General features: G+C 54.8%; 9 protein-coding genes across 9 annotated transcripts; 3 read left to right on the top strand and 6 right to left on the bottom strand.

Annotated features, from left to right (window-relative positions):
- Positions 1–363: 363 nt before the first annotated feature.
- ACC1 (acetyl-CoA carboxylase ACC1) lies at positions 364–7444 on the bottom strand (the record flags this gene model as incomplete). Its single annotated transcript, XM_026758564.1, has 4 exons — positions 364–1149; positions 1210–6966; positions 7026–7196; positions 7280–7444. The coding sequence occupies 4 exons, from the start codon at positions 7442–7444 to the stop codon at positions 364–366; spliced, it is 6879 nt and encodes a 2292-aa protein (XP_026618740.1).
- A 2835-nt stretch (positions 7445–10279) lies between these two features.
- nde1 (nuclear distribution protein NudE) lies at positions 10280–12142 on the bottom strand (the record flags this gene model as incomplete). The annotated part of the gene is made up of 2 exons (XM_026758164.1): positions 10280–11839; positions 11906–12142. The coding sequence occupies 2 exons, from the start codon at positions 12140–12142 to the stop codon at positions 10280–10282; spliced, it is 1797 nt and encodes a 598-aa protein (XP_026618739.1).
- Positions 12143–13378: 1236 nt separating this feature from the next.
- Positions 13379–14781, top strand: CDV56_104281 (cysteine hydrolase family protein; the record flags this gene model as incomplete). The annotated part of the gene is made up of 4 exons (XM_026757900.1): positions 13379–13485; positions 13582–14006; positions 14077–14156; positions 14209–14781. The coding sequence occupies 4 exons, from the start codon at positions 13379–13381 to the stop codon at positions 14779–14781; spliced, it is 1185 nt and encodes a 394-aa protein (XP_026618738.1).
- Positions 14782–15219: 438 nt separating this feature from the next.
- On the bottom strand, positions 15220–15840 carry CDV56_104192 (TRAPP subunit TRS20; the record flags this gene model as incomplete). Its single annotated transcript, XM_026757811.1, has 2 exons — positions 15220–15592; positions 15650–15840. 2 exons carry the CDS (start codon positions 15838–15840, stop codon positions 15220–15222), a joined length of 564 nt encoding a protein of 187 aa, XP_026618737.1.
- Positions 15841–16074: 234 nt separating this feature from the next.
- CDV56_104028 (splicing regulator NSRP1-like domain-containing protein) lies at positions 16075–17430 on the top strand (the record flags this gene model as incomplete). Its single annotated transcript, XM_026757647.1, has 1 exon — positions 16075–17430. The coding sequence occupies one exon, from the start codon at positions 16075–16077 to the stop codon at positions 17428–17430; it is 1356 nt and encodes a 451-aa protein (XP_026618736.1).
- Positions 17431–17919: 489 nt separating this feature from the next.
- Positions 17920–19496, bottom strand: CDV56_103833 (Zn(2+) transporter ZRT3; the record flags this gene model as incomplete). The annotated part of the gene is made up of 3 exons (XM_026757452.1): positions 17920–19206; positions 19261–19391; positions 19442–19496. The coding sequence occupies 3 exons, from the start codon at positions 19494–19496 to the stop codon at positions 17920–17922; spliced, it is 1473 nt and encodes a 490-aa protein (XP_026618735.1).
- An 839-nt stretch (positions 19497–20335) lies between these two features.
- NUC1 (DNA/RNA non-specific endonuclease) lies at positions 20336–21346 on the top strand (the record flags this gene model as incomplete). The annotated part of the gene is made up of 1 exon (XM_026757247.1): positions 20336–21346. The coding sequence occupies one exon, from the start codon at positions 20336–20338 to the stop codon at positions 21344–21346; it is 1011 nt and encodes a 336-aa protein (XP_026618734.1).
- A 185-nt stretch (positions 21347–21531) lies between these two features.
- CDV56_103468 (putative RING finger domain protein) lies at positions 21532–22827 on the bottom strand (the record flags this gene model as incomplete). Its single annotated transcript, XM_026757087.1, has 3 exons — positions 21532–21875; positions 21930–22188; positions 22246–22827. 3 exons carry the CDS (start codon positions 22825–22827, stop codon positions 21532–21534), a joined length of 1185 nt encoding a protein of 394 aa, XP_026618733.1.
- A 343-nt stretch (positions 22828–23170) lies between these two features.
- CDV56_103240 (SET domain-containing protein) lies at positions 23171–25100 on the bottom strand (the record flags this gene model as incomplete). The annotated part of the gene is made up of 2 exons (XM_026756859.1): positions 23171–25029; positions 25082–25100. 2 exons carry the CDS (start codon positions 25098–25100, stop codon positions 23171–23173), a joined length of 1878 nt encoding a protein of 625 aa, XP_026618732.1.
- Positions 25101–26042: the final 942 nt, after the last annotated feature.

The raw sequence follows: 26042 nt of genomic DNA, 5'->3' as shown, positions 1-26042 counted from the left end.
GCACTGCGCATTGTCCTACTGTAGACGTACGTTTCCATCTTATATCTTATTTACGAGAGTTTATATATCTACAGAAAATAGTATCTTTGAAGTCGAAGATCCATTGCATTGATAAAAAATATAGATAGATAACATCAGGCATAACAACATAACGCATGCATAGTGATTCAGTGATGCAACCTCCAAAACCCATGCAAGACAGGAAGCAGATAAACCCGCAAGGTACAAATAAACACTAACAAGACCCTAAGCAACCCGCCTTGTATAAACCATCTTCAATGTATGTTATGTGACAAGGAAATGGGAAATATGATGCAGTTAAGAAAAAAAAAAAAAATTGAATGGGGCGGGCGATTTTTTCTTTTAAGACGAGGCCAGGTACCTGAGCACAGCCTCCTTCTCCTCTACGGGCAGCATGCTAAGAACCTGCTGCACACCCTTGAGACCACCCTCCTTGTTGCTGATGAGCAGCTGGGCGATTTCGTTGGCGACGGAGTCGGTCTTGAGGGCCTCGATCTTGGTCTGGATGGCCTTCCTGTTCTCCTCGTACCACATGGCTACCTTGCGGTCGTCGTGCTCGAGTTCCTCGTCCAGGAAGCCGGTCCACGAGTGCAGAGTGCGCAGGTGGTTGGCGCGAGGGCTCTCGGTGGACGGGGCTTGGGCGTCGGCGGCTCCGGTGGCGGGGATGGCGCCGGCGGCGTCGCCGGAGACGGGGGCCGGAGCGACGGAGGCCATGCGCTTGACGATGAGCTCCTCGCTCAAACGGCGGCGGAGACGCCAGTAGAAGAAACGTCTGGCGTTCTTCCAGGTCAGGGCCTTGCGGATGGTGTTCTTGGCCACCATGCGGCCGGCGCGGTCGTGAAGGTCAGCGAACTGCAGAGCGATCTGCAGGTAGACAGGAAGGAGCTGCTCTTCGCGAGCGGCCATCTTGGCCTTGATCTCCGACAGCTGCTCCTTGGTGAGGGATGGGTCCTCGAGAGAGCGACGGAGCTCGTTGTAGGTGGCGTCGAGACGAGCCATGGTGTCGAGCTGCTTCTCACGGCGGTACTTGATGTTGACGATGCCTTCGGGTTCGAGGACACCACCACGAGCCTCCTCATCAGCGTACATCTCCATCTGGTCAGGGTTGATGGTGGGATCGATAACGACCTAAAGAAGTAGTTAGTATTTGAAGACATGACATAAAACACAAGAATATCAATGACTTACCCATGAACCACCACGAAGTTCACCGAAGGGTGGGATGTAAACAAATATGGGCTGCTCGTACTTGACCAGCGCATCGACAATGTAGGAACCGTACTTGAGAACCTCGTTGTACATGTCACGCTGTCCACCGGAGAAACCTCTCCAGTTGGCCAGGATCATGACGGGCAGCTGCTCACCATTGTTGAAGTCACGCAGGGCCTGAGCGGTCTTGAAGGCCGAGTTGGGGTACCACACACCACCGGCTTCCTGGCTGATCAGCTCCATGGAGTCAGGGTTGGCGGGGTCGGCAGGGGTGACGTTCTCGACAGAACGGGTCTCGACAGCAATGACACCCATGGGGATGCCACCGAGGCGAGCACGACCAACCACAACGGTACGAGCCCATCCACCAAGAGCCTCTTCAAAAGATCCAGCATCGAACAGGCCAGGGAGGAAGCCTTCCTCATCTTCCTTACCAGCGATGAGCCAGCGAACATCGTAGGCCTGCTTAGCAGGAGGGTGGTAGGCGACATCGCGGTCCCAGTCATCGGACCAGGGCCGGATGGGAATGGGTGCACCCTTCTTGTCGGGAACGAAGGACATCCACTCGACAATCTTCTGGACACCCTCAAAGTCATCGGTGGCAGTCATGTGAGAGACACCGTTCTTGTACATGATTTGAGTACCACCGAGCTGCAGGTTGGACGTGTAAACCTCACGACCCAACAGCTTGTTGATGGCCGGTGCACCAGTCAGAATGATCGGCTGGCCTTCCACTTGGATGGCTCTCTGACCCAGACGGACAAGGTAGGCACCGATACCAACGGAGCGGCAGGTGACCAGAGTGATGGTGAAGATATCCTCGTAAGCGCGCGAGGTGGCTCCAGCGATGAGACCAGAGCCCTTCAGACATTCGACACCCAGGCCATCCTTGGCACCAATGATAGTGGTGATCTTGTGGCGCTCTTCGCCCTCATCGTGAATGAGCTCAGTGATGACTTCCTTCTTCTTGCTGGCATCGAATTTCTGCTTAACCTCGGGAGTCAGGTAGAGATACTTGAATCCGGCCTCGGGCTTCTGGGGATCGTTCCAGGCCACGGAGAAGTAGGGGATCAGCTCATCGGCCATTCCGATACGGGCACCGGAGTTGGCAGAGAGGTAGATCCGAGGGATTCCGAGCTTCCTGGCTAACTCGGTACACTTGTGGAAGAACTTGTCTTCCTGGGGACCGAAGGAACCGATCTGGAAGGTGATGTCGTTGGCAACGATGATGAACCGTCTGCCTTCGGGATACTCCGGGGTGCGAGCAGTAACGATCCACCCAACCATACCGTGGGTGTTGGTACCAGGGCCTCTCGAGATTTCGATCAGGTTGTCGGCATCATCGAGAACAAGCTCGCTGTACTCAATGCACTCGCCAACCGCGGGCCGCTTGCTGGCCAGGGAGGGGATCTTGGCAGCAGCCTTGGCCCAGCTGTTCTGGAAGGCTTGACGGAACAACTCGGGGAAATCGTAGACGTACTGTGTGCCCATGAGGTGAGCCTTGTAACGCTTGGGCTGGAGCCACTCCTTGGTCGGGTAGGGTGTGGAGACGGGACGCAGGTGCATCGAGCCGAGCTTGTTGGTACCACCGATGCTGTGGAGGAGCCATTCACCCTTCTCAGACTTCTTCTCAATGTACAGCTCAACCTGGATGATGAAGCCGTAGGTGTTGGTGATGATCACACGCAGAGGATAAGGCATGCCAGTGGCAGGATCGGTGCACAGGATACGGATCTCGGCACCGGTCACACGAAGACGCCAGAGACGGCGACCGAATCGCTCAAGGAAACCTGCCAAGGCCTCTTCCACATCCTGGGGCTGCAGGTTGAACACCGGCGAGAAGTTGATGAAGATGTGGTTAAGATCAGAGTTGTTGTTGCCGATGATCTCCAGGGCATCGAGGATGTCATTCATGAGACGGTCGGCCTCGGAGATCAGGTACTCAGCGGTGGGAATATCATCACGGAGACGGCCCGGGCGCACCACAGCACGGACGAAGTAACGCTTGTCGACGGCCTTGTCGTTCTCGGGGCCCTTGCCGATGGCCTCGTAGACGTGGATGTTCCGGTTCTCGGTGAAGACGGGCTTGATCTTGAACTTGGACAAACGTCCGAGTTCAAGCTGGAAGGCGAGGGCAGGTTCGCTGTGACGGATGCTTTCATCTTCCACGTAGGTAGGCCCACGGAAGGTGAAGTAGCTAGGGTAGCTGCCGTTCTTGCCACAGATGAAGGTCACGCGGCGGACGCGGCGAGCGAGCAACTCCTCCTTGAGGCCGGCAAGAATATTGCTGATCTGAGCAACGATCTGGTTGTCGTCAAGATCTTCGAGGTCGCGGACGGCCACGTTGCAGACACCGGTCAATTCATTGTCGGTCTCAATGCGAGGGGCTGGGCGACGCTTGCCCTCCAAGTCCGCAATGAGTCCGTTCTCACCAGGTTTCTTCTTCGAGCCGGCACGAGGGAATGCCTCCAAGGCCTTAGGCAGCTGCTCCTCGGCGTCCTCCAGGTACTGAACGGGGACAATCACACCCTTTCTGAGGGGCTCATTGCTGCTGTCATTGACAAGGTATGACATATCACTGATGGAGTTGAGTCTTCTGAAGGGGCTGGACTCCGTAGTAGGTGTGCCGGGGGTAGACATCTGGGTGGAGTTGACGGAACCGAACTCCGGCTGTCCAAGCTTGCCTAGTGTGAAGTCCCAGGAGACCAGGGGAACTTCTCCGTTAGGGTAGTACTGAATACCCTTCAGTGTGTAGGCCCTGTAGGCGCGGCGAATGTAGACCTCGAGAGCAGCCAGGGTGACCCATGGATCCTGGTGAACGAAGAATCGGGGAAGGACATCGAAGACGGTGTATTTGGAGTCCACCACCTCCTTGAGGACGGAGAATTCGGGCTCCCGGTGGTCCCAGCCGCTCTCTCCGTATCGCGATTCCACAACGGAGGAGCGCAGGATGAGTTCCATCTGAGACTGACGCTCCTCCAGAGAGGGAAGTGCGCACTGGATGAGGACCTCACGGGCCTTGAGAGTGACCTTGGCGGCGGGCCGCGACTCGAGTTCGGTGAGCTTCTTCAGGATGGGCTTGAAGTACTTTCCGACATTGCCAACACCAGGCTGGTTGGGGCGGTACATGGCCAGGATGGCCAAGATCAGGTTGTTCTTCGCGCCAATACGGCTGTGAGACAGAACAGTCTGGACGACGCTGCCAATGTCGTCCTTGTGCTCTTCTCTGAGCTTCAGGATGGCATCTTCGTCACGGATATTGCGTCCAGAGAAGAGGCTCTCGACCTTGTAGTACTGCTCGAGCAGTCCAATGAAGACGTTGAACTCGTGGGCCTTCAGGCCATCCATGTACTTGTTGATGACCTGCAGAAGAGGCAGGAGGGTGGTCTTGAGGATCTCGGCGTCGGCTGGGTTGACGTTCTCCTCAATGAAGCGGGAGATAGTCTTCTGCAGCTGCTTGGCGGGGAACTCGGCCTTCCTGGCGCGAGCCCGTTCGACGATGCTCTGAAGCTGAGCGTCCAGCTTCTGGGGCATGCGAGAATGAAGAGCAGAAGACTGAGCATTCCACTCGCCGTAGGGGAGCTCAGGGTCCCGGAGAACCTCAACCAGCTCCTTCAGAGTGGCATTCATGATGACTTGGTTGTCGTAACCCATGAGGATGTTGTCGAGAATGCTGTGGAGGAGGGAGAATCTCTGAGGAGGCTTGTTACCGACCACCTGCGGGGGGCCAAGGTCGGGCAGCTGTCCGGTGAATGGCTGAGCGTGCTTGACACGAGACGGGTCATCCAGAGCGAGAATACCAAGGATGTCACCGGCTTCGAGGGTGGCACCAGGCTGCTTGATGAGCTGGACAATACCGTCTTCCTGCGCAATCAAGGGCATGTACATCTTCATGACCTCGACCTCGGCGAATGGCTGACCAGCCTTGACGTGCTCGCCGTTTTCGACAGTGAACTTGACAAGCTTTCCGGGGGACGGAGAGCGCAGCTGAGTAGGATCGTTCTCCTGCTCCAGCAAGCAGGTCTTTCCGTCGACGCTCAGGCGAGTTGCAGCAGCTTCCTCCTTCCAGTAGACGTTGTGACTGCGACCGTTCAGGAGAACAAGCAAGCCACCATCAGCCAGAGCACGGACACCGACCGAGCACTTGGATCCGTTGATGAACAGGTGATAGCTGTCCAAGCCGGCTCTGGTCGCGGTGAACTTGTAACGCTGGCCCTCGTAGATGAAGTCCACGGGGAAAACGGTCTTGAGGACATCCTTGGAGGGCACCTGACCCTTTTCGAGGCCCTTACGATACTCCTCGACACCACCTTCGCTGGCCAGATGAGCCTTGGTCACCGCACCGCACAGAACAGCCACGATGGGATCCGGACGCTCTGCGGTCAGCTTGTTCGAGATGAGCTGGTCCAGCCATCCGGTGGTGATGGTGTTCTCTTCGAAAGCAGGAGTCTCCAGCAGCTTGATCAGGTACTCGACTGTCGTGCGGAAGTCACCACGGATGCTCAACTCCTTCAGAGCGACCACCATGTGTTTCCGCGACGCCGAACGGTTCTCACCATAGGCGAAAATGTGACCGAACTGACTGTCGGAGAAGCTGTGGATACCACCGGCGGTACCGACGGAGAAGTAACCCCAGACGTTGGACGAACTGCGGAAGTTCAGTTCGTGCATGGTACCGCTGGAGGGCTTGAAGCCTTCGCCGGGATCTTCCGAAGTGATACGGCAGGCGGTCGTGTGTCCCTTGGGCTGGGGGCGGCGCTGGGTCTTGAAGCTCTCTTCGCTGGAGAAGTCGAAGTCGATCTCGGAGGCGGTGTTGGGGTCGACACCGTAGAGCAGACGGATGTCACGAATGCGATGCAGGGGGATACCCATGGCGATCTGCAGCTGGGCGGCGGGCAGGTTGACACCGGAGACCATCTCGGTGGTAGGGTGCTCGACCTGAAGACGAGGGTTCAATTCGAGGAAATAGAACTTGTCATCGGCGTGCGAGTACAGGTACTCAACGGTACCGGCGGAGACGTAACCGACCAGCCTTCCAAGGCTGACAGCAGCACGCTCCATGGCCTGGAACGTGACGGGCTTTGCGATGGTGACGGGGGCCTCCTCGATAATCTTCTGGTGACGACGCTGAACGGAGCAATCTCTGCCGAACAGGGAGATGTTGTTTCCGTACTGATCAGCCAGCAGCTGAACTTCTAGATGCCTGGCGTTGCCAGCCAGCTTCATGATGAAGATAGGGGAACCGGGGATTTCGTTCGCGGCAGCGTTGTAAAGGCTGACGAAATCCTCCTCCCGCTCGACCTTACGGATACCCTTACCACCACCACCTTCCGAGGCCTTGACCATCACGGGGAAACCGATTTCTTTGGCCTTTTGCAAACCTTCTTCAGGGGAGAACGTGCAACCCCGGTTGTAGACCTCGTCGGGAACGGTGACAATACCATTGTCATCGATTGTCACATCGTCAACTCCAGTTCCGGACCACGGAATGCAAGGCACACCGGCATGCTGCGCAACGATTGTGGAAGAGATCTTATCGCCCAGGGAACGCATCGCGGAGGCCGGAGGACCGATGAAGATGATCTTCTTGGGGGAAGCAGCCAGGGCCTCGGGAAGTCTGGGGTTCTCGGAGGCGTGACCCCAACCAGCCCAGACGGCATGGACATCCATTCGCTCGGCCACATCGACAATCAGCTCGACGTTCGCATAGTTGTTGTTATTTGTACCTCCGGGTACCTAGTAAACGAGAAATTAGCCATTTGGCGACCCCTTTGGCCAGACTGGCGACTGCGTACCTCGACGTATTGATCGGCCATGCGAATGTAATCGGCATTTGCCCGCAAATCTTCCGGTGTGGCCATGACCGTGAATTGAATGGCTCGTTCGTTGCCGAATGTCTCGTAAGCCCATTTCCGAACAGACCGAATCTCCTTGACGGCAGCGATACCGTTGTTGGCAATGAGCACCTATTCAACAAATCGGCCAGTCAGCACAGTGTTTTGAGTTGCATGTAAGTCTGTCTCTTCCAGATTCGGGGGCTGCCACTCACCGAACTAATGACGGAGTGACCCTCATGATTAGCAACGAAATCCTTTACACTGCTCGGAGGTGCTGCGTCCAGGTGATTTCCACCGATGAAATGTGAGGGGAGATTGTGTTTGGCCGCACGAGAGCTAACGTGGCCGTTGCTCGAACTTCCGTTGGGGACGCCCATGATGCTTGCAGTTTATTATAGATTATACGCTTCCCATGCAATCAATGGCTATGGCTTTTCGAGGCGAAAGAAAGTGCGAAGACACGAAGATGGCGCGAAGTAGGAAGAGGATCGTATATGTCGTAGTAGTACAAGAGAAGAGGAGGGGAAGGATCAGATAGAACCACAATGCCCCGAAATTGTGATCCTATCAGAGAAAAGCCTGGAGGTGGCGTACAAGGATTAGGTCGTAAGTAATAAGGAGAAATGTACGAGGACGGGATAGAGAATAGTCCACAGGCTGCTCGTGGTAGAAGAAGAGACTGTCAGCAAAAGTATTCGGAGCGAGCTAGCAGGGGAGTGGGAGGAATAATAATAGTGAGACGGAGAGCGATTCGAAGGAAGCGGAAATAATAATGGGGATCATCTGTCGCAAACGGAGATACTTGGACATGGACATGGACTGGGAGAGGACTTACCACAACCACCAGAAAAACCCGCCCGGAATGCTAGAGTGATGATTGGAAAGAATAGTAAGGATAAGAGAGAAGGTGAGCAGAAGAAGAGCAGAAGAAAAGAAGAGGAGGAGAGTTTAGATGAAGGACTTGATCCAATTTACCTCCAAGGAGGCTAGACACCGAGACCGTGGTTTACTTAGACTTGTGCTTTGGTTAGCCCAGTCTTCCAGTCGACCAGTAGTCCAGTGAGATACTTGAAGCCAAAGTCACCTAGGTAAGTTGCTCTGCTCCAATATCCATCGCGGGAAAAAAAAGGCCGCGAGGAAAAAAACCCACCGAAAAGATATCCACTCCCCAAAGAGGAATCCCCAACTTCTGCCCGCCGCTTGTTGTTGGGCCCATGACGTTTCTTCCCACCAGATTTCCCTTTCCGCCCCAGACATCCGTCCTTTGACAATGAGTGTTCTATCTTCAATCAACTATCAACGAGGCTATACGGAGTACTTCATACAGTCCATAGCACTCCAGCTACTGATGGATCTCAATCTCAATGCCAAGTCAACGACCAGCCCGCATCACATGGCGGAAGCTGTTTCTCTTGACCTCTACAGAATCCAAAGTCAGGTTCTAGTCCCAAATGCCGAGAACTCGCAGTCGCAGCGTGCAATCTATCTACCACCGGGTTCCTGAAGATTCCTGGCGTCGGTGGCTAATAATAATGCCAATGGCCATCCATAATCCCATTCCATTCCCCACAGAGATCCAGCACATCCATTTATCTCAGCCATTTCGGCTTAGGCACTCTGTAGTGAGCCTGCCTGAGTCTGATCCAACCAACCAGGATCCCGATAATATAAACGATCACGATGATGATGACGATGTTATCAACAATTCAACCCGAAGAGTTACACCAAGTACGGATCTAGACTACTTTGTGAGTAGTCAGTAGACTCCCGCTCCGCGCCAGACAGCCGGGATTCGAGACATAAGCGGGACATAAAAGATGCTAGTACTACCTTACTCTGTCTGGTCTCGGAGTATGTAGACCTCCGTACTCTGTAGATACTCCATGGCCTTGATCATCGCGAAATACAGTAAGCCCTGCATTAATATCAAGTCCTCCAATATCTTTCTATCTCTTAACAGCGAGTGCGAGTACTACCTAGAAATGGCCCATCCTAGACCATCGACGAACTAAACTAAATGTACGAATCGGTCCCCGAGCGCCGAATCCAGCAACATCCAGATACTTGATGTCCCGCCTAACCGCATCGAGATATGTTGGCGCCCCACATCCACCCCTCACAACCAATCAGCACAGAAAGATTTGCCAACCGCGTTGGGACCTTGGGAAGGGATCGCCCTCAGCAAATCTGAGGGTCTGTGCTATCCTTCTCCTTCTGGTATGGCTGGACTTGCCAGTTGCCAGTCAATGCCTAAGGTATCCAGTCGGGTACGTTTCTAGTTTCTAAGACTACAGGGATCGGGTTTGAGTACCTTTTATACGAGGACAAGCATTTAGTCGGGTCTGGGTCGGGTTTTGCTACACCAAGCATCTCGGTTTTTGGTGTTATTTGGTGTTTACTCCCGGGAATACGAACATGGTTCATGTCGAGGTTGCATTGAAGAATGCCGTACGGAGTAGAAACAAGGAAAAGGCAGGCCGGGTCGAGAGACTGACGACTGATCACAGAAATTATCTAAGTTGATCGATTGATGGGATACTTTGGTACTCCGCCAGGCACAGTGTACCTACTCTCCAGGTTGTCTGGTTGTCTGGTTGTCCCCGCTGACGTACGGTACCTTTCGCCTGACAGTCAAGTAAGTCCATATTTCTCCACGTGGGAATCTGGACAGTTATGTTCCTGTTCCGGATCTGCTACGAAAGGTCCAAAGGATCGTAACAAACTGTCGCTGGGTATTCTCTAACGCCAAAGGCAACAATAAGTAATAACATGAAACGAAATGTCCAAGGAAAGTGGTGCTGAGAAACAGCTTGGACGCCGCAGTGCCTGTGCGGGGCTTTGCAACGGCTTCTGCGAGCATATGAAACAAATGCGCCGTAAGACGCGATCCTAACTCCGCCATTCACCCGGACGAACTGTACAAATCGGTGACTATCCTTCCCTGAGGGTATTGGTGGAGAAGAGGGCACTCGAAACAAAGGTAATCCCTGATGTATGATCAATCTTCCAGTGTCCAACGGAAAGCTTCCAAGTGACGCCAATGCTCCAATCTGCACCCGACCTTCGAAACTCAAGGTCTTGGGGGACATTATGTATGTAAATGTAGGATAAGCGAAACGGACTGGTAACGGAGAACACCTTCTGAAGTGTAACAACTCGCGCGCACCGACGGGTACATCGTTCGACCGTTGCCGGCACTCGAGCGATTCAATTTAATAAGTTTCTCCAAGATCGGTGAACTTGGATTTCTGCTCTGGTGGCCCCATATCGCCTTCCCACCGGTCAAATCCAGTGCTCGTTCTCAAAGTTCGAGGCGCGGGGATACCAGAGATCCCGCTTGGGGTTCTTTTCTTGAGTCCAGTCGGCGTGGAGATGGCCGGCAGCCGAGTCTCGCGGATCTCACTGATCCTAGCCCGTAAAGACATATGCATGGCAAGATCCTCGTCCTCGTCAATATGGGCCATACCATTGACAACTCCATTCTGATTGGAGGGGTTGCTCAGCGATGACCGGGGCCGGCGGCTCTCTGTGGTCGGGTTCGTCGAGTAGTGCCCCAGCGGCGTCTTCGTCCGACTCTGGCGGCTCTCAGGGCGTGTTGAAGGAGTCACGCTCGGATGTGTGCTATGACTGACAGAGCTGTGGCTCGAGTAGCTGGTGCGACTGCTTGGACGACTATCCCCCTGCGTCCTAGCACCAAAGGACGGTCGACTGTGCGGAGCATAAGAAGGCACACTATCGCCGTCTCGAATAGACGAGCTCAAACTACTCCCGCTCAGCCGTTTGCGTGAGTTCCTTCGGGCTGTTATTGTAGATGCAACCGGACTCTCGCCGATGATCGATGCGGAACGAGAAGACGTACGAGACGGTGAATCCGATGGGGGTGGCAGTTTGGATTTTGCAGACTGGACTCTCTCTTCGAGCTTCTGCATCTTGCCAATGAGTCCACGAATTTGATACAGTGAACCCGACTTGGGCAGCCCGGACGACCGAGCATTATTATTCTTGTTGGTGTTTTCATTGGACTTGGGCTTCGGCTTGGGCAAGCTGGGCCGGTTCGTAGCTGACGGCGTGGGGCGATTATTGGTAAAGGCGTAGGAGGTTGCACGGGAGTGAGGATGGTTATATTTCTGAGTCCTGGACCCATGCAGCGACCGGGTGCCAAATGACGAGTCGGAAGCAGAGGCCTTCTGAAGAGGAAATCCGGGCATCGCATTCATCGACTTGCGCAGGCTGCTCGACGACTCGGATATCGGCGGCGACGGAGGCGTTGCAATGGCGGACATGAGCGAGGTTTTCAAGGTAGGAGTCGAGAACAAAGGCGAGGAAACTATCGATGAAGCGGGAGAACGATTGAAGAGATCCGGTGTTTGTGGCGTTGATGGACTGCGCAAGGAGATGGGCTTCCTGCGTCGGCTGTTTTGCAGTTCCGCGTGCCGGAGCTTTTCATGGATGATTTCCGTTTCTATCTTCAGATCCGAGAGCTCGTCTCGAAGACGTTGATTCTCGATGCGCAAGTTTTCCCGCTCCTGCTCTCCGCTTCTCATTTCCTCTTCCAACAAGACTGCTCGTTCGATGGCGACGTTGTACTTGGACTCCAGATCCTCCAGGGATGAAGTCGTATGCCGGGCTTGACGTTCATAATCATCGTTTGCGACTTCAATGTCTCGCAATTTCAGCTGGAGCGTCCTGTTTGCATCCCTCAAAGTCGTGATCTCTTTCTGTAACGTGTTCTGGGCCGAGTTTCCCTCCGACTTGGATTGCTTGTACTTGGTCTGTTGACGAAGTCACAGATTAGCCCTCAGTCCATCAGCAGCAATGAAAGTAAACTCCGCTCTGACCTTCCACTCCTCGACCTCATATTTCAAGCTATCCACCTTCTCCTTCAACAACCGTTCTCGCTTCTCGGACGCCTCGATATCCTTTTCCAGCTCGGCCTCCAGCTCACGGCTGGAGGCCTGGAAGTCGGCTAGCTCAGCCTCTAATTGCTCATACTGCGTCTTGTACCATGCAAGCTGATCCGACCGGGAGCTGGTACCATTCAGGCGAGCAGAGGAGGAATCATCGGCCGATGGCATTATTCCGGTACCAGGGGATGGTATGACCGAAGACGGACAAGGGTAACGACTCACTTTCAGCAAGTGAATTGAGAGACGGTGAGAGTGTCGCCACGAAACAGCCGGAACCCGAGTTCATGCACGCCGCGAATGGTATCAACAACCGTGCGTGAACCGGTGGTGGAGGGACCCCTCGCGGAGGCGGTGTCGCCGTTGATCGGGGGTTATAACAGGGACTCGAAAGTGATAAGAGACAAAAAAGAAAAAGAAAAGCAGAATCACTGAAGTTGAAGATCCAGAGATCCAAACTTACCTTTGCAGAACCCTCACAGAGGGGGTTGGTCGAAACATGGGCGATGTTTGGGGGGGGGAGTGTGATGTGGATTGTGATGGTGATGTTATCCAGCTGGATTGGCGTAGAGACACAGATAGTAGTACTAGTGCCGTGTCCACGGGAACAAAACAACCTTACCAACTGGATTAAGCACTAGGTAGCATAGGTAAGGTAAGGTAGAGTACCTAAGGTACTTTGGGTGCTCATAGTAGTGGTCTAAGGTACGGAGACGGTACGGTAGTTGGCGGTAGGTACCAGTTAGGTACAAATAGTAGGTAGGTACAACCTAACTGGAGTACAAAGCTTGGTATGGAAGGTACCTGATGGTCACTGTGGTGGTGTAAGATACAGTAATTGACTAGCATAAAAACCCCACTAACCCTGTAGCAGTCTAGTGCCGGTCTCGTCGTCCTGGTCGATTTCCACCGCCCGCGATGCGATGTGCGTATTCCGATGATCAAAGGTCAGTGACTTCTCTGGGGCATGCCTCTTGGGCAGTGGAAGTCTGGGGCGAAAAGAAAAGTGATCTGGAGGTTATTATTGCTTGATTCCCACTTCCCAGTTATATTCCTTGATTTTGGCCCGGTAAGTAGTCTCTGCTTGCTTTCCCTCCTATCGGACTCTTGCGGGTACTTCTTCCCTCCTTACTCTTTCACCTTCGCCCTAGTCTCCAAGCTATCGTGGTTCCAGGTCGCGTTATATCCACGCACATTATCCTACTCCCAGGACCGGGGGTGTTGCTTCCACGCACTGGGTTTTCGATAAACAGCTCCCTTTCCGGTCGATCTGAGATGGCCATGGAGTTTTCCCTCTGTTTCCCTCTCCCATACAGAGCTTGGTGCTGGGTCACGATGCACCAATGATGCTAATATGGCGCTCTCCAGATCTTCCCTTTCCCGTGAAGATCCACCCGACTCGTTGAGATGGCGGACCCCACCGATCTGAATCTCGACGCGCCTAGCGATCTTCAAGATATCCCAGATATGTCCATGCAGCTTTTGCCTCCTCCAGAAGGAACGTATCCTGATAAGTAAGTATGCGTGATTGATCCCAGCCACCCTTTTGTCAACTCAATTCTGGATACATTGCTTGGACCCGCTGCTCATATCCTTCCCTACATGTAAAGAGCTACCCTCCTTGCAGCAGTGCAAGCTCACAGCAAAGCACATGGATACAATGTTGTGGTCAAGTCATCCAGTACTCCTACTGAGAAGAAGCCCGGACGGACAGCCAAAGTGTGGCTCCGGTGCGATCGGGGTGGCCACTATCGGCCCCGAAACGGGCTCACAGAGGAGACGAGAAAGCGGCGACGAACGTCTCGTTTGATGGACTGTCCGTTTATGCTGGTAGCAGCTGGTACTCCTGGCATCTGGACGTTGACAGTCTTGAACCCAACTCACAACCATGGGCCTGTTGTCGACAAGCCGCGACCAGTACCGCAGCATAAGGTCCGAAAGGGCCAGATTCCAGCGGTTCCCTATGACTGGCCGCATGATGCGACTCTAACACCATATACGACTGCTTTAGTCATTATCGACATGCAGAAGGACTGTATGTATTCATTATGGTCATATTGTTCGCGCTTGCATCTGAAGACTCATTACACTGACCATCATCGCAGTTTGTTCGCCTGGCGGTTACATGGAATACCAAGGTTACGACATCTCGGCTGCGCAGAGTCTCATACCCAAACTGCAGCAGGTACTGAATGCATTCCGTTCTGCTGGATTTCCTGTTTACTACACTCGTGAAGGTAATACCCCGATCACCTTGGTCTGGCGGAGGGCTTCTGATTGACGTCTGCTTTTCGTTCTACGGTAAAGGTCATCGGCCAGATCTCTCAACTCTCTCCAATAGAGAGGCGTTTCGGTCGCGGAACAATGCATCCGGCATGGGAATTGGCTCCCAGGGGCCATTGGGGCGTTTGTTGATACGCGGTGAAGTCGGACACGACATCGTCGACGAACTGTATCCCCTGCCTGAGGAGCCGGTCATCGACAAGCCGGGTAAAAGTGCGTTTTCTTACACCGACTTTGAGCTCCTTCTTCGAAATAAAGGCATCAAGAATTTGATCATTGCAGGCGTCACCACGGATGTCTGTGTGTCTACGACGATGCGGGAGGCTAATGACAAAGGCTTCGACTGCGTCATCCTGGAGGACTGCACTGCTGCCAGCGAGCCGTCCCTCCATGTGAGCACGCTCGAGTCCGTCAAGATGGAAGGCGGCATCTTTGGTGCCGTCGCCAAAGCGGAGGACGTGATCCATGCAGTGGACAATTTCAAAAACAGTACTGTGAAGAAGCTGGCCCCTCAAATGACGGTATGAAGTGGGTCAGAGCAATCTTGGTGAGGCGTTTTTTTGGCCTTGGGAAACAGCGACAGCGGCATATCTTTTCTTGCTTTTCAGCCTCCCTTTTTCATATGTTTGGGAGACCTATCTTCGTCCGCTTATCTTGCAGGACCTGCTCCATGTTTTGAACATTAGCGAGCTTATTATTGCACGCCAAATGCCCCCGTGGCCGATGCAAGCAAAACTTCCAGAAACAGAGCAACAGGATCAGATACTCTGCATTGGTACACGACGCAGAGATTAATGGGCATCAAATAAATACACGAGTTGAACCCATGCACTTTCGATGCAAGTTCCATAGGTAGTCAGTAATAAAATAAGCCACACCCCAACGCCACGCTCAGGACGGTCAATGCATCAAGCTTTCCCTTCCCATGAACCCAAAAGAACCGCAAAAACAGCGACGCGAAGAAATCACAACCACTTCTTCCCCGCAGCCACAACCCTTGCCCGAAAGACAGGACTCCGGATCTCCATCCCCTGCAGATAAAACGGACTCATGGCCGTCTTGACGTAATTCTCATACACCTCATTCATGAACTGCCGCACGGCCTCCTCCGTCTGCGGCGACGTCGGATTCGCCGCGATCGAGCTACTCGACGCACGGGAGGAGCTCCCCCCACCGACGGAGAAGGACGAGCCGAGCAGCGACGAGCCCGACCCCGCAGTGCCCGTGGAAGGTAGCTGAGGCGGCTGGTGGAGGAGCAGGAATCTTGTTCCGGAGGGCGTGAGGAAGGCGGATATGTATGCGGAGGCGGGGGGGTAGGTGTCGATGTGTTTGAGGTACCTGTGACCATTTAGCTGAGCTCCGCTGGTCCGGTTGGGGGATATTATGGACACTTACATATTGCCATTCATCCATTGGGCTTCCTCGACAATGTCCAGGCTCGAGTGGATGATGAATTGGTTCATGTATTGCGCTGTGTCTGGGAAGCGGAATCTTGCGATGCCATCTCCGCCGCCTTTGGAGGTGCCGAAGGCGATGTTGAATAAGGGGGCGTCGGTGGGGGAGAGGATGGTGAAGTAGTATGACATTTTATCTGACGACCTCTCTGTTCAAGGCACTCCGCAGGTGTACGGAGTAAATAACAGTGAATATGGGGTCAGTTTGTTTGGAGATGAGAGTCACGTGGTTGATAAGATAACCATGAGATGAACTCATCCTATACAGGTCATCCATTCAACTTCCATTCAGATTCCTTTGCTCATCATATCTTCAACTGCACCGAATTGGGGTCAGGCTCCGACAGCCTCTGTCCTAGTAGCACCATGCCCCCTCCGAAACTGTCCTACGGGCTCAACCTTCCCAGCAAGAAACCACCAACCTCGAAACTCGGACCGCCGGGTTCACAAAAACGCAAGAAGACCATATTCGACTCCGACTCCGAAGGCGAAACCCAGAAAGATGCCGGCGACGGCGACGGCGCCATCGAGGTAACCACAATCGGCGGCCTCGAAGAATCACCCAGACCGTCTACCAGCGAAAAACGAACCACAGAACCGCCCGCAAAACGAAAACCGCCGGCAGGCCCCCAAACCGGGAAACCGAACATCAAACCCCTAAGCAAGGCCTCCATCTTCGCCGACGAGGAAGAGGAACAAGAACCGCAACCGATGCCCCTGGGCCTCAATCCCGCCAAAAACAAACCCAACGCCGAGTACACCAATCTCTCCGCCCTCCGCAGCAGCAAGAAACACGCCGAGGAAGCCCAACAGCTCGACCCCTCCATCTACTCCTACGACGCCATCTACGACAGCCTCCACGCCAAAGCCGACAAAGCCAAAGCCGCCGCCCCGGACGCCCAAAACGACGGGCCGCGGTACATGACCTCGCTGCTGCGCAGCGCGGAGATCCGCAAGCGGGACCAGCTGCGCGCGCGCGACAGACTGCTCGCCAAGGAGCGCGAGGCGGAGGGCGACGAGTTCGCCGACAAGGAGAAGTTCGTGACCTCGGCGTACAAGGCGCAGCAGGAGGAGCTGCGGCGGATCGAGCAGGAAGACGCGGAGCGGGAAAGGCAAGAGGAAGAACGGCGGAAGCAGAACGGCGGGACCGGTATGGTCGGGTTCTACCGGGACATGCTCTCTCGGGACGAGCAGCGGCACGAGGAAGTCGTCAAGGCGGCGGAGGAGGCCGCGCGACGGGTGCAGGCGGGCGAGGTGGTCGCCGCCGAAGAACCCACCGCGGAGGCAGCCAACAAGGAAAAGACCGAGGCGCAGATCGCGGCGGAGCTCAACGCCAAGGGCGCGCACATCGCCATCAACGACGAGGGCCAGGTCGTCGACAAGCGGCAGTTGCTGTCCGCCGGTCTGAACGTCGCCCCGAAGCCCAAGCCGTCCGCCTCGGCGAGTGCTGCTGCGGCTGCTGCGCGTGCGGCCGCAAACAAGCCCCGCGTCGACTCGCGGCACCAGGCTGCGCGTGCAGGCCAGCGCGCCCGCCAGACGGAGATGATTGCGCAGCAGCTGGAGGAGAAAGCGCGGCAAGAGGAAGAGGCGGAGGCCGCGCGACAGCGGGAGATCGCCGAGCGCAGCCGCACTCGCAAGACGGAAACCGATGTTTCGAGCGCGAGGGAGCGATATCTGGCGAGAAAGAGGGAGCGAGAAGAGGCTGCCAAGAGGGGGTCGTAGCCTACTTGTTTATTCCTTGGTTCCTTTGCATCCGCCTTGAACAGGTCGTTGGAGTTATAAGTGCATGTTATGGCGTTGGATATAGCATTAATTTCATATGTACAGTACCTTGAAACTGGGAAGAAATAATATACAAGATCTACGACGGAATGCCGATCCAAGACTCTGAAAGCATCCTCATTAGGCAGATATATATCTTGAGCAGAGAGCATCACTCGAGAAGTGCAGCATGATTAGACTTGATGCTGTATTAAGGCATGCTCTATACTACATACTAACCATTGATTTTAGAACAAACGCTCGTAACTCATAATGCAGAGAGACAGTCGTCAAGGAATACAACAATAATAACAATACCGGCCCCTATTTCCATATACCCAATTTATACCGATGCAGCCTGTCCGATGCAACCATGTATAATGCACATGCACATCTACTTGGAAGAAAAGAGAGTGGACCTCAACGCCTCAATAAACCTGGAGAGCATACTCACGCAGTCAGCGCAAAACTCAGCCCCATTAAACCCATCCCAGCGATCGCGAATCCTACACCCATCCCACGATGGTGCGTCAATCCAAGCCCTTCACTGAAAAGCTGCAGACCAACGGAGGTCATGACGCCGGCTGTAGCAGCGAACATGCCCCCATATACACCCCAGGAGGGACCGGTAGTCGCGTCGCCGTGGCCGGCTTTCTGCGCGCCCCAGATCCAAAGAGCGGCGAGGCCGGCGCCGGCGGGCTGGCTGATTCCGCCGAGCAGGCTGGACCAGAACATGGCTTTCCAGCGGGAGTGGAGGGCGAGGTAGAGCGGGAGGGCCATGGCGAAGCCTTCGCTGATGTTGTGGATGAAGAGGGCGACGAAGACGGTCATGCCGAGCGTGGGGCTGGCATGATTGGTAGCGTATGTGATGAAGCCCTCTGGGAGCTTGTGGAGGGCAATAGCTAACGAAGTCTGGAGGCCGATGGATAGGAAGGCATTCTGGGGCACGTGGTGATGGTGTTGCGACGATGCGGCCGGTGGAGCTTTGGTCGACTCGTCCTGGTCCTCTGGGGACTTGTAGGGATAGGCTTGGAGACCTGTCCGCGAGGAGGATGCGCTGCTTTGGTGTTCCTGTGAGGAACCGGCATCCAATGGCCCCGAAAAGTCTTGTGCCAAATCATGCGACGGAACGAGCAACCCTGGGCCAGCACCTTCTTCAGGCCCTGCTCGTTCCGAGTCCAGCTGGACGCCAATGGTGTGATGCGTAGCTAAGGAAGGCCGAATAATCTCATCGGTGACGCTAATCATCTGCGGAGTGAGGATTTTGGAACATTCAAGACCGCAGGTCTGCGAGAAACCATAGCACGGGCCGTTTTCGTCACAGAGGGGTTTGACGCCACCCATGAGCTGGTTGAAGCGCCGAGTCAACCGGGACCGCAGAGGTTCGAGCGCTGGTCGCTCAACAGCACCCGGTGTGGACTTGCATGATGGCGGATTTGTTCGTCGCAGGAGAGGCGTCCGTTCCGTGTTGCCATTTGCCTGGCGAAGAGCGGGCGCCGGCTGCTCTTGCCGTCCAGCATCGCCGCGTTCGGGATCTTGGTTTGGCTCGTGAGTATGGGCGCAATCGACGACATGAGAGGGAATATGCTGGTGGATGAGAGCAGAAATAAGTCGAATGACGATCACCCCAGCCAAGAAGAGTCCGATGAGAGTGTAGGCCGCTGCGCGGGGGGAGAATCCAGCTCGAGTGAGGTATTCCTTCGAGGTAGGGAGCATGCTATAGAGGGAGGTGAAGAGCTACAGGATTAGGATTTGCTTGTAAAAGGGACCAGAAAAGGGAGAATAAAGTACCAGAACACCAGAACTCAGACACAGAGAGGCTGACAAGAAGCCATTGCTGTTGACGATCTGGAAGTTCTTGCGGCGAGAGAATCGCTGCAGCAGAACATCGATGCAGATGACGGAAGAACCAAGGACGCAGGCTTTGATGAATTAGATTGGAAATATCGAGGTTGGAATCTGAAGGACTTACCTATGCCAGAGACCCCGCTCATCAGCCAGCCACGGAGGTCACTGCTGGCAGCCATGATGGAGCTGAGTGGGAGTGGGAGTAGCAGTAGCAGCGGCAGTAGAGAGATAACAGTACCTAGTAGTGGAATGGCGGAAGGCGGATGGAAGAGAGTGATGTCAGGATCGGAGAGGAATGCCACTGGCAGGAACCACGTTCCCTCTTTCTATCACCACAGCTGTTCAGATGTTGATGTTGTTGTCAAAAGGATGAATCCATCTTATTGTTGCTTCTTCCAGAATTCAGGACGAGTCATCCCCTTGCAACGATGCATTCCTCGAGTCCAGATGACCACCACTATTAATATCGCCGCCATTTTCTCCCAAGGTCCGCATTGTCACCGCCAGATTAGCAAGCAGAAGGGTATCATGAGAATGATGAGATATTGATAGATTAGGGGTCTCAGGATGGAGTGAGCAAGATGTCTGATACTATCAGGATAAATATATGCAGAGATCTCAGCTTACTTGTTTGCTCTGGAGACAGCCCACGTCTCCAAGTGCAGGGCTCCTCTATTTCCGCAGCTGAACACTGGAGGCGTCAGCAGGACATTCAAGCAGATGACCGTATACTCTTTTATAGAATCTTTACTGATCTTCTCCTTTATAGAGCCAGGGTAGCCAGCTTGTCAATATCTTCCTCCTAGATACCTACTCCGTACCCATAAGTGCCCTGTTGTTGCTCCAGCCATCTCCTTCTCTCTGATTGGCTGTTACTTTGGCTTCATCTTTGCTCTCTTCGGCAATATTTTCTTTCTCTCTCTCTTAACCCCGTCCCTCTATCCACTCCTTTCTACCTCCTTGACTCGGTCCAACGGGTTTTTTATCCTTTTATATCCCCCTTTCCTTCCTCTTCATCATGTCGAAAGCTACGATTGCGGCCATCGCTGCCGCCAGTGCAGCTACTGGTGCTGGTATCACCGCTCTCCTCTACTCCTCATCCTCTCGACCTCAACAGCCGCAACAACAACAGCTCCCTCCTTCGCCTCCTCCGTCCCAACCGGCTACAATCGCCCCTCCTGCGACCATTCCTCCTCCCTCTCTGGCCAAAACTCCCGCCAGCAAACCCTCGGGCGGCTCCCCCGTTGATCCCGCCGGTATCTACCAGTACGGCTTCCCCGGCCCCATCGCCGATACCATCACCTCCCTGCCCTTGACCGGCGCCTACGACCGTCGCACACGCAATCCCGCCTGGGTCGCCGAGCACATCACACCGTACTCGCTCTCCCTGAAAAACGCCGACCGGAAACACAGCGCCTTCGTCGAAGACGCCAGCATCCCCGCCCTTTTCCGCGCCAAACTGGCCGACTACTTCCGCTCCGGCTACGACCGCGGCCACCAGGTGCCCGCCGCCGACGCCAAATGGTCCCAGGACGCGATGGATGGCACCTTCGCGCTCACCAACATGTGCCCTCAGGTCGGCGAGGGCTTCAACCGCGACTACTGGGCGCACTTTGAGGAGTTCTGCCGCGATCTGACCAAGAAGTATCCCTCCGTCCGCATCGTCACGGGCCCCTTGTACCTGCCCCATCGCGACCCGGACGGCAAGTGGCGCGTCTCGTACGAAGTGATTGGGACCCCGCCCAACGTGGCTGTGCCGACGCACTTCTACAAGGTCATCTACGCGGAGGACGGGACGGCCACCCCGGCCAGCAAGGTCTCGCTGGGTGCGTTTGTGCTTCCCAATGCCCGGATCCCCAACGACAAGCGTCTGGCTGAGTTTGAAGTGCCGCTGGAGGTGTTGGAGCGGGCGAGTGGTTTGGAGTTTGCTTCCAAGCTGGATCCTAGCCGTCGCAAGCGTCTCTGCCAGGAGATCAAGTGCGATATCGTTGTGCGGGAATTCAACAACGCCAATAAGAGAGCGGCCTAGGCTGGTGTTCATGTATACAATCTCTCCATGTTCTTTCTGGTGTACCTATATTATATTCGTTCTCGTTTGTCCGGCGTTGTTGGGCGTGTCATCTGATGGATCATCTAGTCTAGTCAACTGACACTGGAAATACATTTTTTCACCAGTCCATACCCAAACCCCAAACTCCGCGTATGCTCATAGTCTCAACATTGAAAGGCAACCCCAGCCTTGGTCGCTACATTTCCTCCCCGGCCTGCAAACCCCGTCCCCTCCGAGCTGACCTGCACCAACCCCGGCCGAATCCCCTGCTCCCTATCCTTCTTCTTCGACTTCTTCCCGTTCCCCTTTTCGGTTCCATTCTCTTCAGCTTCGGCCTTGGGATCCCGCGGCGTGATGTCCGCCTCACACACGTAGCAGAGAATCAGACCGTGCAGCGCCGCCGTCCGCTCCTGTTCCTCCTTGCTGGCATGGGGATCTGGGACATCCTGCGGCGACATGAACTTGGTGACGCACGGTTGGCAGATAACATGGCCACAGGGTTTCGCCACTAATTCGTTAGCCGAACTGAGCGCTTGTAGTATTGTAGAAGGACAGCACATACGCATCGCCTTGAGCCCGTTACTGAGGTTCTTCTTACAGCTTGGGCAGATCCGCGAGACGGTGCCGTCCGCCGCCTTCTCCTCGGTAAAGTGCACCTCGACCAGCGATTTGAGCGAATAGGCATGGCGGTTCTCGTCCGTCGACCCGGGACAGATGGGCGTCAGCTTGACGGCCTTGTTCGCAGCGATTTCATTGGGATCCGTCGACGGCGTGAGCGAGGGGACCCAGAACGAGGGGAGCGCGGATTTGCTCGACTCCGACTGCACCAGTTAGCCAAATGTAACACCAGAAGGACCCGGTCACTGCAAGAAAAGCACCTTCTCCCGCTTCAGCTCCCGCTTCAGCCGCTCCTGTTCCTCCCGCGCAATCCGAGCCATCTCCTTCTCGTCTAGCTCAAAGATCTTCTTCCGCTTCCCGTCGACCTCAACCTCGCGCGCCTTGAACGCCGCCAACGCCTCCTCGGTCTCCTCCGCCTTGCGCTTCCGCTGATTATCGCCCCCACCGCCGGTCCCCTTCGCGTGGTCCTTCTTCGCGGCCTCCAGCCCCATGCTCACGAGCTCAAACTCGCGAAGTTCCCTCCGCCGCGCCTCCTCGAGCCCCCGCTCTTCGTCCTCGGCCAGGCGCTTCCGGGCCTCCTCGCGTTCCCGCTCGAGACGCTTGATCTCCTGCCGTTGGGCGAGGAGGTCGTTGATGGCGCATTCGCGACAGAAGAGGTCGCCGTTCGTTGCGCAGGCGACGACGGGGCTTCGCGCGGGGCGCAGGCAGAGGCGACAAGAGCCAAAGGGGAGGAAGGAGTCGCGGCTGATGACGCCGCGCTTGGTGCCCCAGGTCGAGCGGAGAAGGCCCCGTTCGTACGAGGTGAAATGGGGGAGAGAGGTGTTTCGTTTGGAGTGCGCCATTCTGGATCCTGGTGGTGTTTATCGGCGCATTTATCGTCGGGGTAGGGGTAGTGTTATGGGCGGGACTCGATGGGATAGAGGATAGACACAGATGTATGTATTTCGAAAGTACTAAGCTATACACAGACAAGAAGAAACGGCATCTGGCAGGATTGAAAGACGAAAAACATTGAAAGGTTGGGAGGAAATTGGGGAACTTCACTTCAGGAATGAAGATAAAGCGTGACATGACATAATCAGTGACCCGGCGTCCACTTCATCTCCAGTCCGACTTTCCATCACCAACTCCTCAAGAATTGCTCGATACTCTAACATGTGAGAGGAAACGAAGAAGTCACCGAAGTCACCAAAGCTCAATAGGAGCAAACTGTTCTATCTCCGGCAGAACAGGAGGCGTCTCGACCACCACTCTCTTTCTTGCTGCCACCTCTCGTACAACGGGCTGCGATGGCACCGGCTCGTGCTTGTGAGGAGGGAGCTGGGTCTTTGATCCGCCAGGCTTCTCATGCTTCTGGTTGCCCTCAACTTCGTCTTCCTCGTCGCCTCGCTTCTTTGGTTCATTCTTTGCGCCCAGTAGGTTTCTCAGGGTTTCCCTGTCTTTCTCTCTGAGTTCCTGCTGCTCCCTCTCAGGCTGCTCCTCGTCTGAAGCGTCGAATTCGCGCATCAATTCGCGGCAGATATCCAGGAAATCCTTTTCTGGCTCAATGCAGTCTGGATCGGTAGTCTCCTTACCCGGTTGTTCCTCCCTCTTCTTCTTCTTCTTGGCTGCCTTCTTGCTCTCTTCCTCCTTCCTCTCCGCCTCCTTGGCCTTTTTCTCCTCGAGGATCTGTTTCCTCACCTCAGGATCATACCACCATGGTATGAACTCAACAGTGTCTGGCTCCTCCTCCTCGAATTTCTTCCGTTTCGCATCTTGCGCGTCGTAGCGGACGAAGTATCTGCTCTCCCCCGGCTTTACCAGGTTGTTAGGCCTTCGACGGTAACGGTGCAGGCGGATGTACTCGTCCGGCTTTGCTGTGAGCATGAACAAGACATCTGCGGCGTGCTTCTGATCGGCAAACATGAAATAGCACTGTTTCACCGCAGAGAGACCGCGGGTGGTAGCTCCGAAGCCCGGCATGAGAGGAGGCATCTGGCAATAGATCCTGATCCTGTCGTACAGGTGACCGTTGGGACCATGGAGTCTTAGGACCAAGCCGCGCGCCTTGATCAAGAAGAGCATAGCCCGGCCGAGATCGCAGTTGAACCCCGCAAGCATCGCGCAGTAGAGCCAGACCTGGACCTCGCGCGTGTCGCTGATCTTGAGTCGCTCGAACAGCTTGATAAGCTCGTATGCGGTCTTGAACACCACCGCGGGCCGCTTATACAGGGTATCTGCGTCCTCGAAGATGGTCTCCAGAGTGTAGAGCCTTTCCAGAGCATTCTCCGTCTCGGGGACGGGCTCCCGACAGAACGCACACACGCACCAGAACTTGCAGTACATACTGGACATCAACTGGCGGACCCCACACTCCCCCTTGGCGTAGAAGTAAGCAACGGTGATCTCCTCGCCAGCCTTGATGTCCCTGGACGCGCGCACTACCGCCCGCCCAATCCCCGGCGGCAAGCTCTTATCCTCCACCCCGTTCTCATCCCTCGGATACCGCAATGTATAGTAGAGAGACGCATTCGCAATACACGAGTGGTTCACAAACGCCAGCTTCAGCCCCAGCACCAACGCCTTTACATTCTGCGACTGGAGAGCAATCATATGATACCTCTTCCAGATCTGCGTATACGCACGCGCGGACGAACCCCCGCCCTTCTCCTTGGGCTGCGGATTCGGAAGCCCCAGGAAACCCCGGTGCCACTCCTCGCCCATCGCGCGGACCTTCTCAGCGACGAGGTCGTCGGCCGCCTTGGTACCCTTCCAGCGCTGGGCCTCCGTGCCCGCCAGCCAGACGACTTTCTCCGCGAACACGACCTCCCCGGCCGGGATGCGCGCGGTCGTGAACAGGCCATAGCCGACCGACTCATCGATGTACTTCCTCTCAGTCCTTTTCTCATAGGTATGCCTAAAAAGCTTCTCATCCGGATCCTCGGCAACCGGGACCGGAAGTGGCCGAAGACTGGACCGCGGCGGCGGCGGCGGAGGGGGAGCAGGCAACGCAAGCAGGGGCCGGTTGAGCTGCCTTTCTCCCTGGACCTCTACCTCTTCACCTCCTAGACAAACAAATCAGCATCTTTGAATCACTATATCGAGTAGACCGCCCACCAGCACGAGCTACTCCCATCCCGCTGCACGGCACACCCTCACGTGACTGTGCATGACCTAAAGACATCTTCCTAACTAAACAGCAGCAACTATACAGCCACCTAGTCAGCCATGAACCACTTCTCAGACAATCACAGACATCTCTTTCAGGATGAAATGAGAGAAAGAAAGTCACTCACCGGTGTTTCCCTCCTTTCACTCTTGACCAAATCAAAGCAAGCGACACGAGATACAGATAAAGAACAACGTACGCAAGCATAAGATGATCAGCCCAAGGCCAGGCTACCTAGTCTTGGGGAGCTTGCCAGCTTACTGTCTTTCTCCTTACTGTGTTATCCGGCCTTACTTCCCGGAATCAGTCTTTGGAACGAGAGAATCGACGAGCGGTATAGCCAGAGTATCAACTCGAGATGCAATGAGATGCAGTGAGATGAAATGGGATGAGTGAGATGATTAGATGGAAAATAAGTCTGGGAAGGGTAGATGGATGGAAGAAGTCCAGAGCCGTGAACACAAACATACAGGAAAACAACAAGAGGGGACAACGCCGAGAAGCCCTGGTTGCTGTGAAGGAGTGCTCACATCTGCAAGCGGGTCCGTCGCATAAACGGTTCATCAAGAGTTGCACGGAGATATGTGAATGACATGAACAGTAGAATGGATAGCTCAAGAGAAGGATTTTCTATTCCTTTTGTCTATATAGTCCTAGGGAATCGTGAGAGATAAGCTTGGTCGACCGCGGTCGACTATACTATTGCATCTCAAGAGTAACAAATGTATACTGCAATCTCCTGTCGAGATGACATGCTATGAATTTTCAGATACCTGCCAAAATGCTGCCTTCCCGTATAAAATCCGTAAACCAACCGCCATACAAACAGACCAGACAAACCGACCCTGTTGCCCTACTGGGCCATAACCGAAGCGTAGGAAAGGAAATAAGAGTGCGAGGATCGCGTTT

The sequence above is a fragment of the Aspergillus thermomutatus genome (genome assembly GCF_002237265.1).
Source record: "Aspergillus thermomutatus strain HMR AF 39 chromosome Unknown NODE_4, whole genome shotgun sequence".
Taxonomy (NCBI): domain Eukaryota; kingdom Fungi; phylum Ascomycota; class Eurotiomycetes; order Eurotiales; family Aspergillaceae; genus Aspergillus; species Aspergillus thermomutatus.
The sequence above is the reverse complement of the archived record's forward strand: the minus strand, read 5'-3'. Positions and strand labels throughout refer to the sequence as shown.